At 37.8% G+C, this 15808-nt stretch overlaps 1 protein-coding gene across 2 annotated transcripts in view; it reads left to right on the top strand.

Moving 5' to 3' along the window:
* The window catches only part of LOC128645996 (5-hydroxyisourate hydrolase), a 78000-nt gene that overhangs the window by 24843 nt on the left and 37349 nt on the right, over positions 1 to 15808 (top strand). For both annotated transcript variants that reach the window (XM_053699373.1, XM_053699374.1), the window contains exon 3: positions 6412 to 6525. In XM_053699373.1, the coding sequence (XP_053555348.1) occupies positions 6412 to 6525 (114 nt within the window). The remainder of the gene's footprint in view (positions 1 to 6411; positions 6526 to 15808) is intronic.

The raw sequence follows: 15808 nt of genomic DNA, 5'->3' as shown, positions 1-15808 counted from the left end.
ATCAGACAGATTACGAGTTTTGCGTTACGGCTGCTCACTAATAACTTGCAAGTTATTTTCACCGCTCACCTTTCATAGCGCTGCTATTACAGGTTTGCAATATGTTTGCGTTGAGCTGCATGCTTCACTCAAATACAAGCAGTGTTTTGACGTGCTCGTGCACGATTTCCCCATAGACATCAATGGGGAGAGCAGGCTAAAAAAAAGCCTAACACCTGCGATCACGGAGCGTAAAGTTCCGTAACGCAGCCCCATTGATGTCTATGGGGAAAAATGTGTATGTTTAAACCTAACATCCTAGCATAAACCCTGAGTCTAAACACCCCTAATCGGCCGCCCCTGACATTGCTGACACCTACATACATTTATTAACCCCTAATCTGCCACCCCAACGCCGCCTCCACCTACCTACACTTATTAACCCCTAATCTGCTGCCCCCAACATCGCCGCCACCTACATAAATTTATTAACCCCTAATCTGCCGCCCCCAACGTTGCTGCCACCTACCTACACTTATTAACCCCTAATCTGCCGCCCCCAATGTCGCCGCCACCTACATAAATTTATTAACCCCTAATCTGCCGACCCCAATGTCGCCACCGCCACTATACTAAAGTTATTAACCCCTAAACCTCTGGCCTCCCACATCACTAACACTAAATAAATATATTAACCCCTAATGTAACCCTAAATCTAACCCTAACGTAACCCTAACACCCCCTAACTTTAATATAATTAAAATAATTCTAAATAAAACTTAATATTAATAACTAAATAATTCCTATTTAAAACTAAAGACTTACTTACCTGTAAAATAAACCCTAAACTAGCTACAATATAACTAATTGTTACATTGTAGCTATCTTAGGTTTTATTTTTATTTCACAGGTAAGTTTGTATTTATTAGACCTGTAAAATAAAAATAAAACCTAACCTGAGTTACACTAACACCTAACATTACAATAAAATTAAATTAATTAAATTAACAAAATACAATTATCTAAAGTACAAAAAATAATAAACACTAAATTACACAAAATAAAAAAAAGAAATTATCAAAAATAAAAACAAATTACTCCTAATCTAATAGCCCTATCAAAATAAAAAAGCCCCCCCAAAATAAAAAAAAAACCTAGCCTACACTAAACTGCCAATGGCCCTTAAAAGGGCCTTTTGCAGGGCATTCCCACAAAGAAATCAGCTCTTTTACCTGTAAAAGAAATACAAACAACCCCCAACAGTAAAACCCACCACCCACACAACCAAACCCCCCAAATAAAATCCTATCTAAATAAACCTAATCTAACCATTGCCCTGAAAAGGGCATTTAGATGGGTATTGCCCTTAAAAGGGCATTTAGCTCTTTTACATTGCCCAAAACCCTAAGCTAAAAATAAAACCCACCCAATAAAAACTTAAAAAAAAACCTAACACTAACCCCCGACGATCCACTTACAGTTTTTGAAGACCGGACATCCATCCTCATCCAAGTTGGCAGAAGTCCTTATCGAAGCCGGCAGAAGTCTTCATCCAAGCGGGCAGAAGTCTTCATCCAGACGGCATCTTCTATCTTCATCCATCTGGCACGGAGTGGGTCCATCTTCAAGACATCTGGCACAGAGCATCCTCTTCTTCTGATGGCTGTTGAAGAATGAAGTTTCCCTTTAAATGTCGTCATCCAAGATGGCGTCCCTTACATTCTGATTGGCTGATAGAATTCTATCAGCCAATAGGAATTAAGGGGAAAAAAAATCCTATTGGCTGTTGCAATCAGCCAATAGGATTGAGCTTTCATCCTATTGGCTGATCCAATCAGCCATTAGGATTGAGCTTGCATTCTATTGGCTGATTGGAATAGCCAATAGAATGCGAGCTCAGTCCTATTGGCTGATTGGATCAGCCAATAGGATGAAAGCTCAATCCTATTGGCTGATTGCAATAGCCAATAGGATTTTTCCCCTTAATTCCTATTGGCTGATAGAATTCTAGCAGCCAATCGGAATGTAAGGGACGCCATCTTGGATGACGTCATTTAAAGGGAAACTTCATTCTTCAACAGCCATCGGAAGAAGAGAATGCTCCGCACCGGATGTCTTGAAGATGGACCCGCTCCGTGCCGGATGGATGAAGATAGAAGATGCCATCTGGATGAGGACTTCTGCCCGCTTGGATGAGGATGGATGTCTGGTCTTCAAAAACTGTAAGTGGTTCGTCAGGGGTTTAGGTTTTTTTAAGGGTTTATTTGGTGTTTTTTTTTTTGTTTAGGGTTTTGGGCAATGTAAAAGAGCTAAATGCCCTTCCAAATGCCATTTTCAGGGCAATGGTTAGCTTAGGTTTATTTAGATAGGATTTTATTTGGGGGGTTTCGTTGTGTGGGTGGTGGGTTTTACTGTTGGGGGGTTGTTTGTATTTTTTTTTACAGGTAAAAGAGCTGATATCTTTGGGGCAATGCCCCGCAAAAGGCCCTTTTAAGGGCCATTGGCAGTTTAGTGTAGGCTAGGGTTTTTTTTTTATTTTGGGGGGGCTTTTTTATTTTGATAGTTTCTTTTTTTAATGAAATCATCTTTCTTTATTCAAAAAAAGTATAAAAGAGAAGAAAACATTGCACAATCGTACATAAAATAAAATATTACACATATTCAACAAGTTGTTAAGTTCAGAATTTGAGTCACCAATGTCACCCATTCCACTTTTGGTCTTAGCATCACCCTAGAAACCTAAAACCATATCTCTGACTTATGTTCCTACTTCTCTTATTTCCCTTCTTGTTTATTTTTGATAATTTCTTTTTTTTTATTTTGTGTAAATATATTTAATTTTATTGTAATGTTATGTTTTAGTGTAAGGCAGGTTAGGTTTTATTTTACAGGTAAATTTGTATTTATTTTAACTAGGTAGCTAGTAAATAGTTAATAACTATTTACTAACTAGTCTACCTAGTTACAATAAATACAAACTTAGCTGTGAAATAAAAATAAAAGCTAAGATAGATACAATGTAACTATTAGTTATATTGTAGCTACCTTACGGCTAGATTTAGAGTTCTGCGGCCAAAGGGGTGCGTTAGCTACGCTGGCTTTTTTTCTCCCGCACCTTTTAAATACCGCTGGTATTTAGAAGATTGAAAATGCGGCTTGATAGAAGACTTCATCCCGATGATGGACTTCCGACTTCAGCCCGATGATGGAGTTCTTCAGCCGCCGCTTGGATCAAGACTTCGGACCCTCTTCTGGACCGATCGCTGAACCCGGTGAGGTGAAGACAAGGTAAGGAGATCTTCAGGGGCTTAGTGTTAGGTTTATTTAAGGGGGGTTTGGGTTAGATTAGGGGTATGTGGGTGGTGGGTTGTAATGTTGGGGGGGGTATTGTATGTTTTTTTTTTACAGGCAAAAGAGCTGAATTCTTTGGGACATGCCCTGCAAAGGGCCCTTTTCAGGGCTGGTAAGGTAAAAGAGCTTTGAACTTTTTTAATTTAGAATAGGGTAGGGCATTTTTTTATTTTGGGGGGCTTTGTTATTTTATTAGGGGGCTTAGAGTAGGTGTAATTAGTTTAAAATTGTTGTAATATTTTTCTAATGTTTGTAAATATTTTTTTATTTTTTGTAACTTAGTTCTTTTTTATTTTTTGTACTTTAGTTAGTTTATTTAATTGTATTTATTTGTAGGTATTGTATTTAATTAATTTATTGATAGTGTAGTGTTAGGTTTAATTGTAACTTAGGTTAGGATTTATTTTACAGGTAATTTTGTAATTATTTTAACTATTTTAGCTATTAAATAGTTATTAACTATTTAATAGCTATTGTACCTGATTAAAATAAATACAAAGTTGCCTGTAAAATAAATATTAATCCTAAAATAGCTACAATATAATTATAATTTATATTGTAGCTATATTAGGGTTTATTTTACAGGTAAGTATTTAGCTTTAAATAGGAATAATTTATTTAATAAGAGTTAATTTATTTCGTTAGATTTAAATTATATTTAACTTAGGGGGGTGTTAGTGTTAGGGTTAGACTTAGCTTTAGGGGTTAAAAAATGTATTATAGTAGCGGTGAGATCCGGTCGGCAGATTAGGGGTTAATGCTTGAAGTTAGGTGTCGGCGATGTTAGGGAGGGCAGATTAGGGGTTAATACTATTTATTATAGGGTTATTGAGGCGGGAGTGAGGCGGATTAGGGGTTAATAACTTTATTATAATAGCGGCGCGGTCCGGTCGGCAGATTAGGGGTTAATAAGTGTAGGCAGGTGGAGGCGACGTTGAGGGGGGCAGATTAGGGGTTAATAAATATAATATAGGGGTCGGCGGTGTTAGGGGCAGCAGATTAGGGGTACATAAGTATAACGTACCTTGCGGCGGCGTGCGGACGGCAGATTAGGGGTTAAAAAATTTAATTAGAGTGGCGGCGATGTGGGGGGACCTCGGTTTAGGGGTACATAGATAGTTTATGGGTGTTAGTGTACTTTAGAGCACAGTAGTTAAGAGCTTTATAAACCGGCGTTAGCCCAGAAAGCTCTTAACTACTGACTTTTTTCTGCGGCTGGAGTTTTGACGTTAGATTTCTAACGCTCACTTCAGCCAAGACTCTAAATACCGGCGTTAGAAAGATCCCATTGAAAAGATAGGATACGCAAATGGCGTAGGGGGATCTGCGGTATGGAAAAGTCACGGCTGCAAAGTGAGCGTTAGACCCTTTCCTGACTGACTCCAAATACCAGAGGGCGGTAAAAACCAGCGTTAGGAGCCTCTAACGCTGGTTTTGACGGCTACCGCCCAACTCTAAATCTAGCCGTATGTGTTTATTTTACAGGTAAGTATGTATTTAGTTTTAAATAGGAATTAGTTAGTTATTAATAGTAGGTTTTATTTTGATTTATTTTAATTATTTTTAAGTTAGGGGGTGTTAGCGTTAGGGTTACGTTAGGGTTAGGTTTAGGGATTAATAGGTTTATAATAGCGGGGGAGTGGCGGACGGCAGATTAGGGGTTAATTATATTTAAATTGTGTTTTTGAAGCAGGTATGGCGGCGGTTTAGAAGTTAATAATTTTATTATAGTGGCTACGATGTCGGGGAGCGGCGGAATAGGGGTTAATACATTTTTTAAGTGGCGGCGATGTCCGGAGCGGCAGATTAGGGGTTAATAAATGTTATTTTATTATTTGCGATGCGGGAGGGCCTCGGTTTAGGAGTTAATAGGTAGTTTATGGGCGTTAGTGTACTTTGTGACAGTTTAGTTATGAGTTTTATGCTACAGCTTTGTAACGTAAAACTCATAACTACTGACTTGAGATGGTGGTACGAATCTTGTCGGTATAGGGTGTACTGCTCACTTTTTAGCCTCACAGCAAAACTCGCAATACTGGCGCTATGGAAGTCCCATTGAAAAGGGACTTTTTTTAAAGTGCGGTATTGACGTTTGTGTGACGGCCAAAAAAGTGTACGGTACAGCTATACCTACAAGACTTGTAATATCAGTAGTAGGGAAAAAGCAGCGTTATGGGCCATAACGATGCTTTTTCACTCATAACGCAAAACTCGTAATCTGGCTCTATGTTTATTAAAGGGAAAGTATACACCAATTTTCATATAACTGCATGTAATAGACAGTACTATAAAGAATAATATGCACAGATACTGATATAAAAATCCGGTATAAAACTGTTTAAAAACTTACTTAGAAGCTCCCAGTTTAGCTCTGTTAAAAAGGTAGCTAGAACACCCACTTTAAGTGGGAAATAACAGACACTCCCCCTTCATCTGCATATGACAAGACTCTTTACACAAACAGGAGGAAGCTGGAGTAGGTATACCTCAGTATTCTCCTAAAACTTTAGGGCTTGGTTAGGAGTCTGAAAATCAGAGCAATGTTATTTTAAAAATAAACAAAACAACAACAAAAATTTAACAAAACCCTTTGTGGGCTATATAAATGGATCATCTACAAAACATTTATGCAAAAGAAAAATCTAGTGTATAATGTCCCTTTAACTCCTGCAAAAGATATTTTAAACACATAATTAAATTCAGCTCCATTGACAAGATATATACAGTATATGTAAAGCCACCAATCACCAGCTAGCTCTCAGTAGTGCACTGCTGCATCAATAAAGGATACAAAGAGGACAAACAATAATTAGAGGTGGTAAAGACAAACGCTGTCATCAAGAATGCCTGGGATAGGTAGAAGGCTGTCATAGGATCTAATTAAACTTATATTTTATAGGAAATATGGGCAGACATGTTGGGCCTATGGTTCTTATATTCCCTCAAAATCTATGTTTCTATGTTAAATTTGGTAATAGAAGAAACCTGAAGTCTCAAAATTGTCTAAATCATAATAGTTTGAGTTTCATGTCCCTTTAATAAATATTATACTTTTAATATGAATGAATGTTTTCATTTCAGAAAAATCCTGAGTACACTCTGGACATCAAAGCTACAGATTTGGAGGGTGCAGGGCTTGGAGCTACTGCAAAAGATGTGATCAAAATTACAGATCCTAATGACGAGACAGAAACGGTAAGAAATTAGTATTTTCTTCTGGTGAGATAGTTGTGATCTAAATTTACCGGCCACAAAGCTGATAAGCATACATTTGCATAAATAATTATACAGCTTAACTTAGGAACTAAAGCTTCTAGGACTTTTTAAACTTTCTCCTAGTCTTAAAAATACCAGCCATGTTGGTAAAATACCAGTTGGGTGGTTACCCTATGTCTGATGCATAATTCATGTTCTTACTAATCAATATGCCTATTTGAAAGTATAATAGAATTTGATGTAGGCATTCACAAATTCACAGAAGGAGTACAAAAATACCCAAAATATGTATAAGGCTATTCTGAAGATCAATGTATGTTTTTAAGGCAGAGAAAACAAACAAACATATAGCAGCACTAATAAAAACATATAATCTAAGATCAATTAACAAATATTCATTAATCCCAATTGGTATGGAGCCACATTTAAAAAAAAAAAATAATCACAAAAACACATAAACACATAAATATAAAAGATATACATTCCAAATTTGAGGTTCAAAGATGTTTCCAAGTGGCCTGAAATACACTTATGTCCAAGGGGTAGATTTATCATAGTGCGAGCGGACATGATACGATGTAGCATTTATTATACATTGCACCAGCAGTTCTTGTGAACTGCTGGTGCAATGCCGCCCCTGCAGATTTGCAGCCAATCGGCCGCTAGCAGGGGGTGTCAATCAACCCAATCGTATTCGATAGGGTTGATTTCTGTCCTCAACCTCAGAGCTGGTGGACAAGTTATGGAGCTGCTGTCTTTAGACCACTGCTTCATAACTTCTGTTTCCAGCCTGAAGGCTCACACAAAAACAGGGGCATCAAGCTCCATACGGAGCGTGATAAATCGGCCCCTATGTCTTAACTGTTGTAACCAAATACTCTTGTGCATCTGGTAGCAAGGATACCTAGGGAGAACACAAACACAAAGCAGCAAAGGAGCCTTTTAAGTGCAGTAAAAACAGCCTTCTTTAATATACTCAAAAAAAAAACACACTCACAGACTCAAACCTCAACAGAATATGAATTAAAGTAAAAGTAAGTATTTAGGGGGCGGAGCCAACTGCCAAGGGAGCTGTATGCGTTTCTCTGAAGCTCCGGGCATTCAGATATAATTATTCGGTTTAATTTACATATAAATAGCCCGAACCTCTTCTAAGTTGATGTAGTAAGCAAAACTCATCTATACTTGAAGATACATCATTTTGGAAGCGCATCACTGTTATCCCCTTCTACGCCATTACACGTGGGGACACCAGAAAGCACCTATTAACAGATGGAACCGCCAACATGGAAGCTATGGAAATATGGGAATGGCGTACCCTACAACTATTGGAAAAGCACCATCGGAGTCTGAAAGAGGACTTAACACTGCTCTTATCAGCCTTTATACCACCGCTGAACATTGCAACTGAGAGCACTGACCCTTCACACCGTGGCGGAAACTACGCTACACCCGCATACAAGACTCAAGAAAACCCAGAGACATCTTTTGCTAGACACACACTGAAACGGGGGTATTACAAGTCGGAGCAAACACCGGAATTCTGTTTTTCGCTGTCTGGGGTAACTTTGTGCCTGGCCACTTCGCGCACACATGCTAACTCGTCATCTATGGCCTTACCTGTTTGCTGTGATTATCCAGCCCAGCTCCAAGCGGCCATTCCAGAATGTGGGGACTACTCATCGGAATTGTTTATACTGGACCCGGCTGAGTGCCTGACCCCTGTGCAGTGCGGAGGTCTGGAGCTGAGGCGGCCTCTAGTTAGAGAAACTCTGCTGTCCCAAGAACTTCAACAACACATCAAGAAAATCGTACGGACCGACACCTACCCTGACATTACATCCATCCGCACTGACCCACCGTCGACTCAGGGAATATCTGCTCAGCAAACATTAAAAAATAGCCTATTGCTCTCCTGTGAACTTTCAACAGAGTTGACCGGGAGATCATCAGCTGTAACAACGCTAGAAGATACGGTAATCCGGGCTATCCTCCCATTTGCCACCATCGGGAGCGATCCTGGGTCACAGCTTTCCTGCCTCCTCAAGCTTCGATTGGGCATTGGTTAACTTTACTACCCCCCACAGACATACGCTTAGATGTTGGCCCTCTTTAGGGTACATAAATACCTACCTTCCTGAGGACTAATCTTTGCTGTAGTCTGCCTTTTGACTCTTAGTTAATTAATAGAGGACCTTTACTATATTCCTTTATTGAACTGGAGTCCCTTATATCTATAATGCTTATGCACTGTGCTGGATGGTTACCTTTTAACTCCTCATACGCAGCATCTTGAATTCGTAAACAACATATCCTGCAGCACACCATTATATACTATTGTATTTGCTTGATTAATGGAATATATATTAGTGCCCTCTCTTATTTTTTATTTTTTTTCTTGTTATGAGCACTATACCTTGAATATATATTAATGCCTGCTTAGATCTTTAAAGCGCCAACTACGCAGTTTAAGTTTACATAGCTCAGCCAGTGCAGTTCAGCCAGTGCAGTTCAGATTAGCCTGATGTTAAATTTAGATCTAGTTCTCATTGTTAACGTTGTATTGGATACATAGATAAGTGCTTATTCTAGAGTGTGTGAATGCATGTTTTTTCTTTCACAGGCCCTTGCAATGTTACAGAGCTCTGCATTTTCTAAAGTTAGTACTGTCTCAACGCTCTTTTACAGCTACTCCTTATAGTTCTCCCGAACACTGTTCTGTTTCAGTCATAGGCTTCTGTTCTTCTTCGGACATACACTGAGGGAATTGTTATATACACGACAGAGGATAATTGAGTTAGTATAAAGGGGGCTGACTTGTCACACATGTACCTATTCTACAGTCTCTAATTTATTTGTAATATGACCTTATTTCTTTTTTGTCATTATATAACTCTGGGACATTTCAATTGAAAAATTGGAGTTGACTCACTACAAGCTTATACTAAACCTCTTTAACCCAAGTTCACCTATAAGTCTTTATTAAAGAACTGTCACACAGCTTATAAAATAGCTCCGTTCGGGGGTGGGTTAGAACAGAAGCCCTCATCTATTCAGGGTATAGATCTGGATTACTGTGGGACTGATTCAGTTTTATCCTAATCCTTCCTTCATGCTACTCCCCCATGGACAAATTTAAGGCATCTCCACCATTACTATTTGTTCACCCATCACCATTATAAGCGTTTAACCCACTTGTTTAATGCTCTCTGAAGCAGAGCTGTGTTTGGTTTATTATTGTTGTTGGTTGATGACTCCTATGTATTGACACTTTTTGCATGTTCCCTTGGGAGTTCAACCACCCTACAGGACTCTCAACACCCTTCATTATTGTATGTTCCTTCTCCTGATTAACTACTTTTTATTACTCCCTAGAGATAGACATTATAAAATATAGGATGCAAATGGGTACAATTTTCCAGTTACTGTCATGCAATATGAGCCTGTGTTTCTATCGCTGAGTTTAAAGTATGTTTTGCTCACGCACCTATGCTAAGTACTATATTTCACCTGTAGTTCAGTACCTGTACCTAATGGCATTCAGCATATAACAGTTTTCCCTCTAGTGCATATAATTTTATTAAGACTCACACTTCCCTATTCTGTAACCAAATTCCTTAAAGATTTGAAAGCTCCCCTAGATTGATACTTTATACGGCTCCATCTCCCCCTTTCCCCCCCTTCCCCCCCCTTTTTTCCTTTTTTAACTCGAGCGGCTCTGGCCCGCTGAACTCCCCTTCCCTCCCCAAAAAAAACCCTTTGTACCAATTCCCCCATTTTGCCAACAGTTGCTCTGGATTGATAAACTTCCTTCTACAGCAAAACGAGGGACTATTCCTATTTTCTCCATGTCAAAGGTTGTAAAATGAGGCCCCATTAGTATTTGTGCCAGCTACTCCTTCCCATCACATATCGATTTATTCTATTTTTAACTCTTTATATATCACTCAATTTACAACCCATACTCCAGATGTTCTGTTATAATCCCCACCAGAGACTACTTTGTTACCACCTTACTTTCCACTTCCTGTAGCCCAAGTTTTCACCTACAAGTATCTTTTATCCCCATGGGCTGAGTATAATGGTACAGTGGTTATATTAATATGTTAATGTTTGAAGTTCTTGTATACCTTTTGAACGAGAAGAGGTTGGCTATTTTCCTCAAACCTGGTTTGTAACTGGACAGTTGCTGATTAATTGTATTTTTTTCTCTTTCTTGCCTCAATAAAAAATGTATTTAATAAAAAAAAAAAAAAAAAGTAAGTATCTAACCGATGTCACTCATAAAAGGTGTATGGTCAATCTGTGTCCACAATCAGCATCAGTAGATGACACCCCTACACTCTGCCGGTGTAAGGACCACTAAGTACTGTTGATCAGGACAGTGCAAGTCACCATACAGTAATAAAATCATCATCCATGTGATCTCTCTGCCAAAGTCCCTTCAGCCAGCTATGAGAATGCTGAGAGAAGTCCTCGTGTAGCCTCGACTTGGCCTTACGTGTTTAATCAGGCAACTCCTACTTCAGAGACTGCCCACCTTATTCCATGCAGTCCAGTATAAAGCATTAATACTTGCTGGGGATCCTCCCCTTTTTGTTATTACCTGCTCAATTACCTTGCTCCAGATTATAAACTGTACGCAGAGATCAATATATATATGCAATACAAAGGCCCAGATTACAAGTGGAGCAGTATTTAACATTCCTGCGCTAACTCCGCTAGAAAAAAGCTTTTTGCCCGCATCGGCAGTGAGAGTCCAAGAGCCCGCCCTGAAATTGTGTAGTGGGGCAGTCTTATGGCACCTCTTTAACCATATTTATCTCTCTACTTTTCCTTATCCTCGGCTTGAACTACTGAGTGGGTAGGGGAAGTGGGAGGGATATTTAATGCTCTGTTTGGTTTGTCTTTGCCTCCTCCTGGTGGCCAGGTAAAGTATTTCTCATAGGTTATGAATGGAGTTTGTGTACTCTCACTGCCAAGAAGGAAAATAATTTATCAGGTAGGTATAAATGATATTTTCCTTCTAATGGCAGTGAGGGTCCACAAAATCCATTCATAACCTATGGGGAAACCAAAGCTATGGAGTTCACAAAGATTTAGGGAAGGAAAGGTAGGTTAAGGCAGTCCTAAGTACTACGCACCACTGCTTGAAGAACCTTTCTCGCAAAAGACACCTCAGCTGAGGCAAAAACATCAAGGACTGAATTACAAGTGGCGCGGTATATTGTGTTTTCACGATCGCGAAAACTCTGCTCTAGTTAATCTTTTTGCACTAGTCGGGTTGCGCTTCTATTACAAGTTAAAAAAAAAGCTTATTTGGACAAGCGGTAACCCGACTATCACAAAAACCAGAACTTTGAATATTGCGGGCGCTTGCATGTATTCCCTCATAGCAATCAAAGGAGAAAAAAAAAGTTAACACCCATTGCGAAAACAACATAGCATATTTGCATTAGTGAATACAAAATATTTACAGTAAATACATAGTTAAAACCTTGATTAAAAATGAATATTGCATAAATATGTTTTTACATGTTTTCATTTGCAAACCTTAGGTTTGCAAGGCAGCTGAACTAATCAGAGCCGCTTCAGCCCGACCCTGCAGAAGTCCTTTAACACAAGGGAAAATCAGTGTAACTGTTTGCCTAAGAAAGGGAAGATAGCAGCATAACACTGGAGGATAAATGAGAACTTCCCTGCTACATCCAGAAGCTAACATACACCAAAACTCTACTAAGAGAATTGCATGGTCTTTACTAACTCCCCTGCCCTCTCTTGCAGGAAACAATCCATTGAGGACAATAAAAAAACTGAATCTTCAGCAGAACACCTCTCTCTGCCTACCTCCATGAAACGAGAGGGTAGGGAAAGTGAAAGGGATATTTAATGCTCTGTTTGGGGTGTCTTTGCCTCCTCCTGGTGGCCAGGTGAAGCATTTCCCATAGGTTATGAATGAATTTTGTGGACTCTCACTGCCATTGAAAGGAAATATATGTATATATATATATATATATATATATATATATATATATATATATATATATATATATATATATATATATATATATATATATATATATATACACACATTAAATTTATGGTGGAGATAAAAGTTTGAGATTAAAATCCTCCATGTCTCAAAAGTAAATCAATAAAAAAAAAAATTGCATAGGAAATTAGCACATCTAGGCAAGTATCCCCACTTGCTTTACCCCAGTAAAACTGCATATACATTGTTACCAATGCACAAGAGGATTCTGGGTTAGATATGCAAATTATATATACAAAATCTCATATTTTTTGCTTCAAATACTGTTTTAACAAAGCGATCCCTTAATAGGGTGATTGCATCAAATATAGAAATTACTGCTAGACAGCCTGTTTCGTTCTTATTAGAACTCTTCAGTAGCAGATAGATTTCTGATTGCTGCTTAGGTAAAGCTCATTTCAGGGTTAAATAAAAATTCATTAAAATTATGGTGGTCTGAGATTTAGCATATCTAATTTGCATATCTTACCCAGAATCCGGTAACAATGTACAGTATATGGAGTTTTACTGGGGAAAAGCAAGCGGGGATACTTGCCTAGATGTGCTTATTTCCTATGCAATTTTTTTATTGATTTATATATATATATATATATATATATATACACGCACACAAATATTTATAGGAATATCTATTTAAAAATACACATAACATATTCTGCTATGTGCAGAACATTGGGGTGTAAATATTAACTTTAAATACACTATAACACTTTTACATATGAATATTGCATAAATACTCTTTTTCATGTTTTTATCTACTTGAATACAAAGGGCTCTAATGCACATATATATATATAAATATATATATATATATATATATATATATATATATGTATACATATGGTTTTATGTGTTTATATGTCTGTAAATACATAAATACACATATAAATAAATACATCTGTACACACATATAACTATATATATATATATATATATATATATATACACACACACACACATATATATATAATTTATATATATATATATATATATATATATATATACATATACACACACATCTTTAGACATGTATATGTATGTATCTCTATGTTAAAGCCCTTTGTCTGCCTTTTTTTTATAACACCTGAGATCATATCTTTGAGCCCTTATAACTTTTTTGTACAATAGTTTTTAAATAATTTTTATTAGACAGTGTTATTATGAATGTAACTGTACTTTCAAATGTATTTTTGATGTGTTTTGTGAAATTTTTTTGTTTTGCGAAACAGTTAACCAGAGCTCTGAGGTCGCATAATCCAGACACAAATTAACTTCAGTTGCGCTCAAGCAAATGCATTTACTTCCAATTTGTAATACAAGCGCTACATCTGACACTTGCAAACAGCTGCGATAAACCTCTTTTTACTTGCACGTAACTGTAATCTGGCCCAAAATGTTTTCCTTCATATAAAACTATAGGCTAGATTAAAAGTGGCACACTATCGGTAACTTGTGCTCATATTACAAGTTGAAAGTAAAACATGACAGCACAAGTGCAAACTAAATTTGCGTTTTTCGTGTTAGAGCAACTGAAGACCTTGCGTTAACCGTTAGGGTTTAAAGGAATACTAAACACAATTTATTTAGTGATTCAGACAGAACATGCAATTCAAATCACTTTTCTAATTTACTCCTATTATCAATTTGTCTTCGTTCTCTTGGTATCTTTATTTGAAAAAGCAGAAATGTAAGGTTAAGAGTCAGCCCATTTTTGGTTCAGTACCTGGATAGTGCTTGCTGATTGGTGTCTAAATGTATTCACCTGGCAGGCTCCTAACCTTACATTTCTGCTTTTTCAAATAAAGATATCAAGAGAACAAAGAAAAATAGATAATGGGAGTAAATTAGAAAGTTGCTTAAAATTGCATGCTTTATCTGAACTCTGAAAGAAAGAATGTGGGTTTAGTATCCCTTTAAATAAAAAGTTGCACCAAACACCACATTAATACATTAAAATAAAGGGCTACACTCATATACGCACTATCAATTAAAAAATATTTATTTAAATATTAATTAAAAAAAAATATAAGGGTTCAAAGGTATATGACAAGGTGTATAATAAATATTGCTGTGGGGACCTAAGTTTTACAACACCTACACTAACTAGCTCAGGCAATGTTTTCTCTGCAGCTCTTAGCTGCCGAAACAAACATGGCTGCTACCCTCCTCGCAACCTGCACTTCGCTGATTTGAGCATATCGATCTTGTGTCTATTTGTCCAAAGCAAAGTGCAGGCAACTCCCACTAGCATGCCTCGCTAACTCCCCCTGAACGCCTATATCTACACTCCCCCCCGGTCCGCCTCGCTACCTCCCACTGACCGCCTACACCCATATCACTGCTAACCTACACTCCCCTGCACCTGCCCAGCTAAGTCCCCCTGACCACCTACACCAACGTCATGCCTAAACTACACACCCCCGAAACACCCAGCTTAGTCCCTAATACCGCCTACACTGACGTAATGTGTAAAAAAACACTCCCTTAGAACGCCCATCTAACTAATGTAAAAAAAAAACTAACTATAATAAACTATACTGCAAGTAATAAACCTCCTTACTAAAACTATATAGCTATGTCGCTAAAGTTATCATCAATGTTTAAATAATGTGTCATAGAGATGCGCTAAAATGCATGTGGCCGACCACCAAAGGACTTGCAAAACCTCCTTGGCCTATCTGAGCTCCAGGAACTCAGTGCCGGACTGCAAATTGAGCCCCAGACTGCCGGTGGCTGACCGCCGGAGGACTGGCAAAACCTCCTCGGCCTATCCGTGCTCCTGGAACACAGTGCTAGACAGGAATTGAGCCACAGGGAGGTGGTTAGGAGATTAAAGCGTACACCATCAAGTTGGGCCAACACAAACTAGAACTACACTAAAATCTAAACCCCCCTCTAAACTAACCTGTCCATCCTCTACACACAAAAAATCACATAAAAATCTAAGTTACAGAAAATAAAAAATACATTATCCAAAATAAAAAAAGAAAACCTAACACTAAACTACATGACACATAAAATAACCACCACCAAAAAAAATAAAACAAAAAAAACCTAAGCTCTTTTTCATTAAAAAATAAAAAAGTTATAAAAAACCCCACATAAATTAAAGTAACCCCTAACTTTAAAAACCTAGGCTACAAGATAAAATTAAAAATAACAAAGCCTAATCTTAAAAATAAAAAACCCAACCCAAAAAAACCCTAACTA

This window comes from Bombina bombina, chromosome 1 (assembly GCF_027579735.1).
Source record: "Bombina bombina isolate aBomBom1 chromosome 1, aBomBom1.pri, whole genome shotgun sequence".
NCBI classification, from domain to species: Eukaryota; Metazoa; Chordata; class Amphibia; order Anura; family Bombinatoridae; genus Bombina; species Bombina bombina.
The sequence above is the reverse complement of the archived record's forward strand: the minus strand, read 5'-3'. Positions and strand labels throughout refer to the sequence as shown.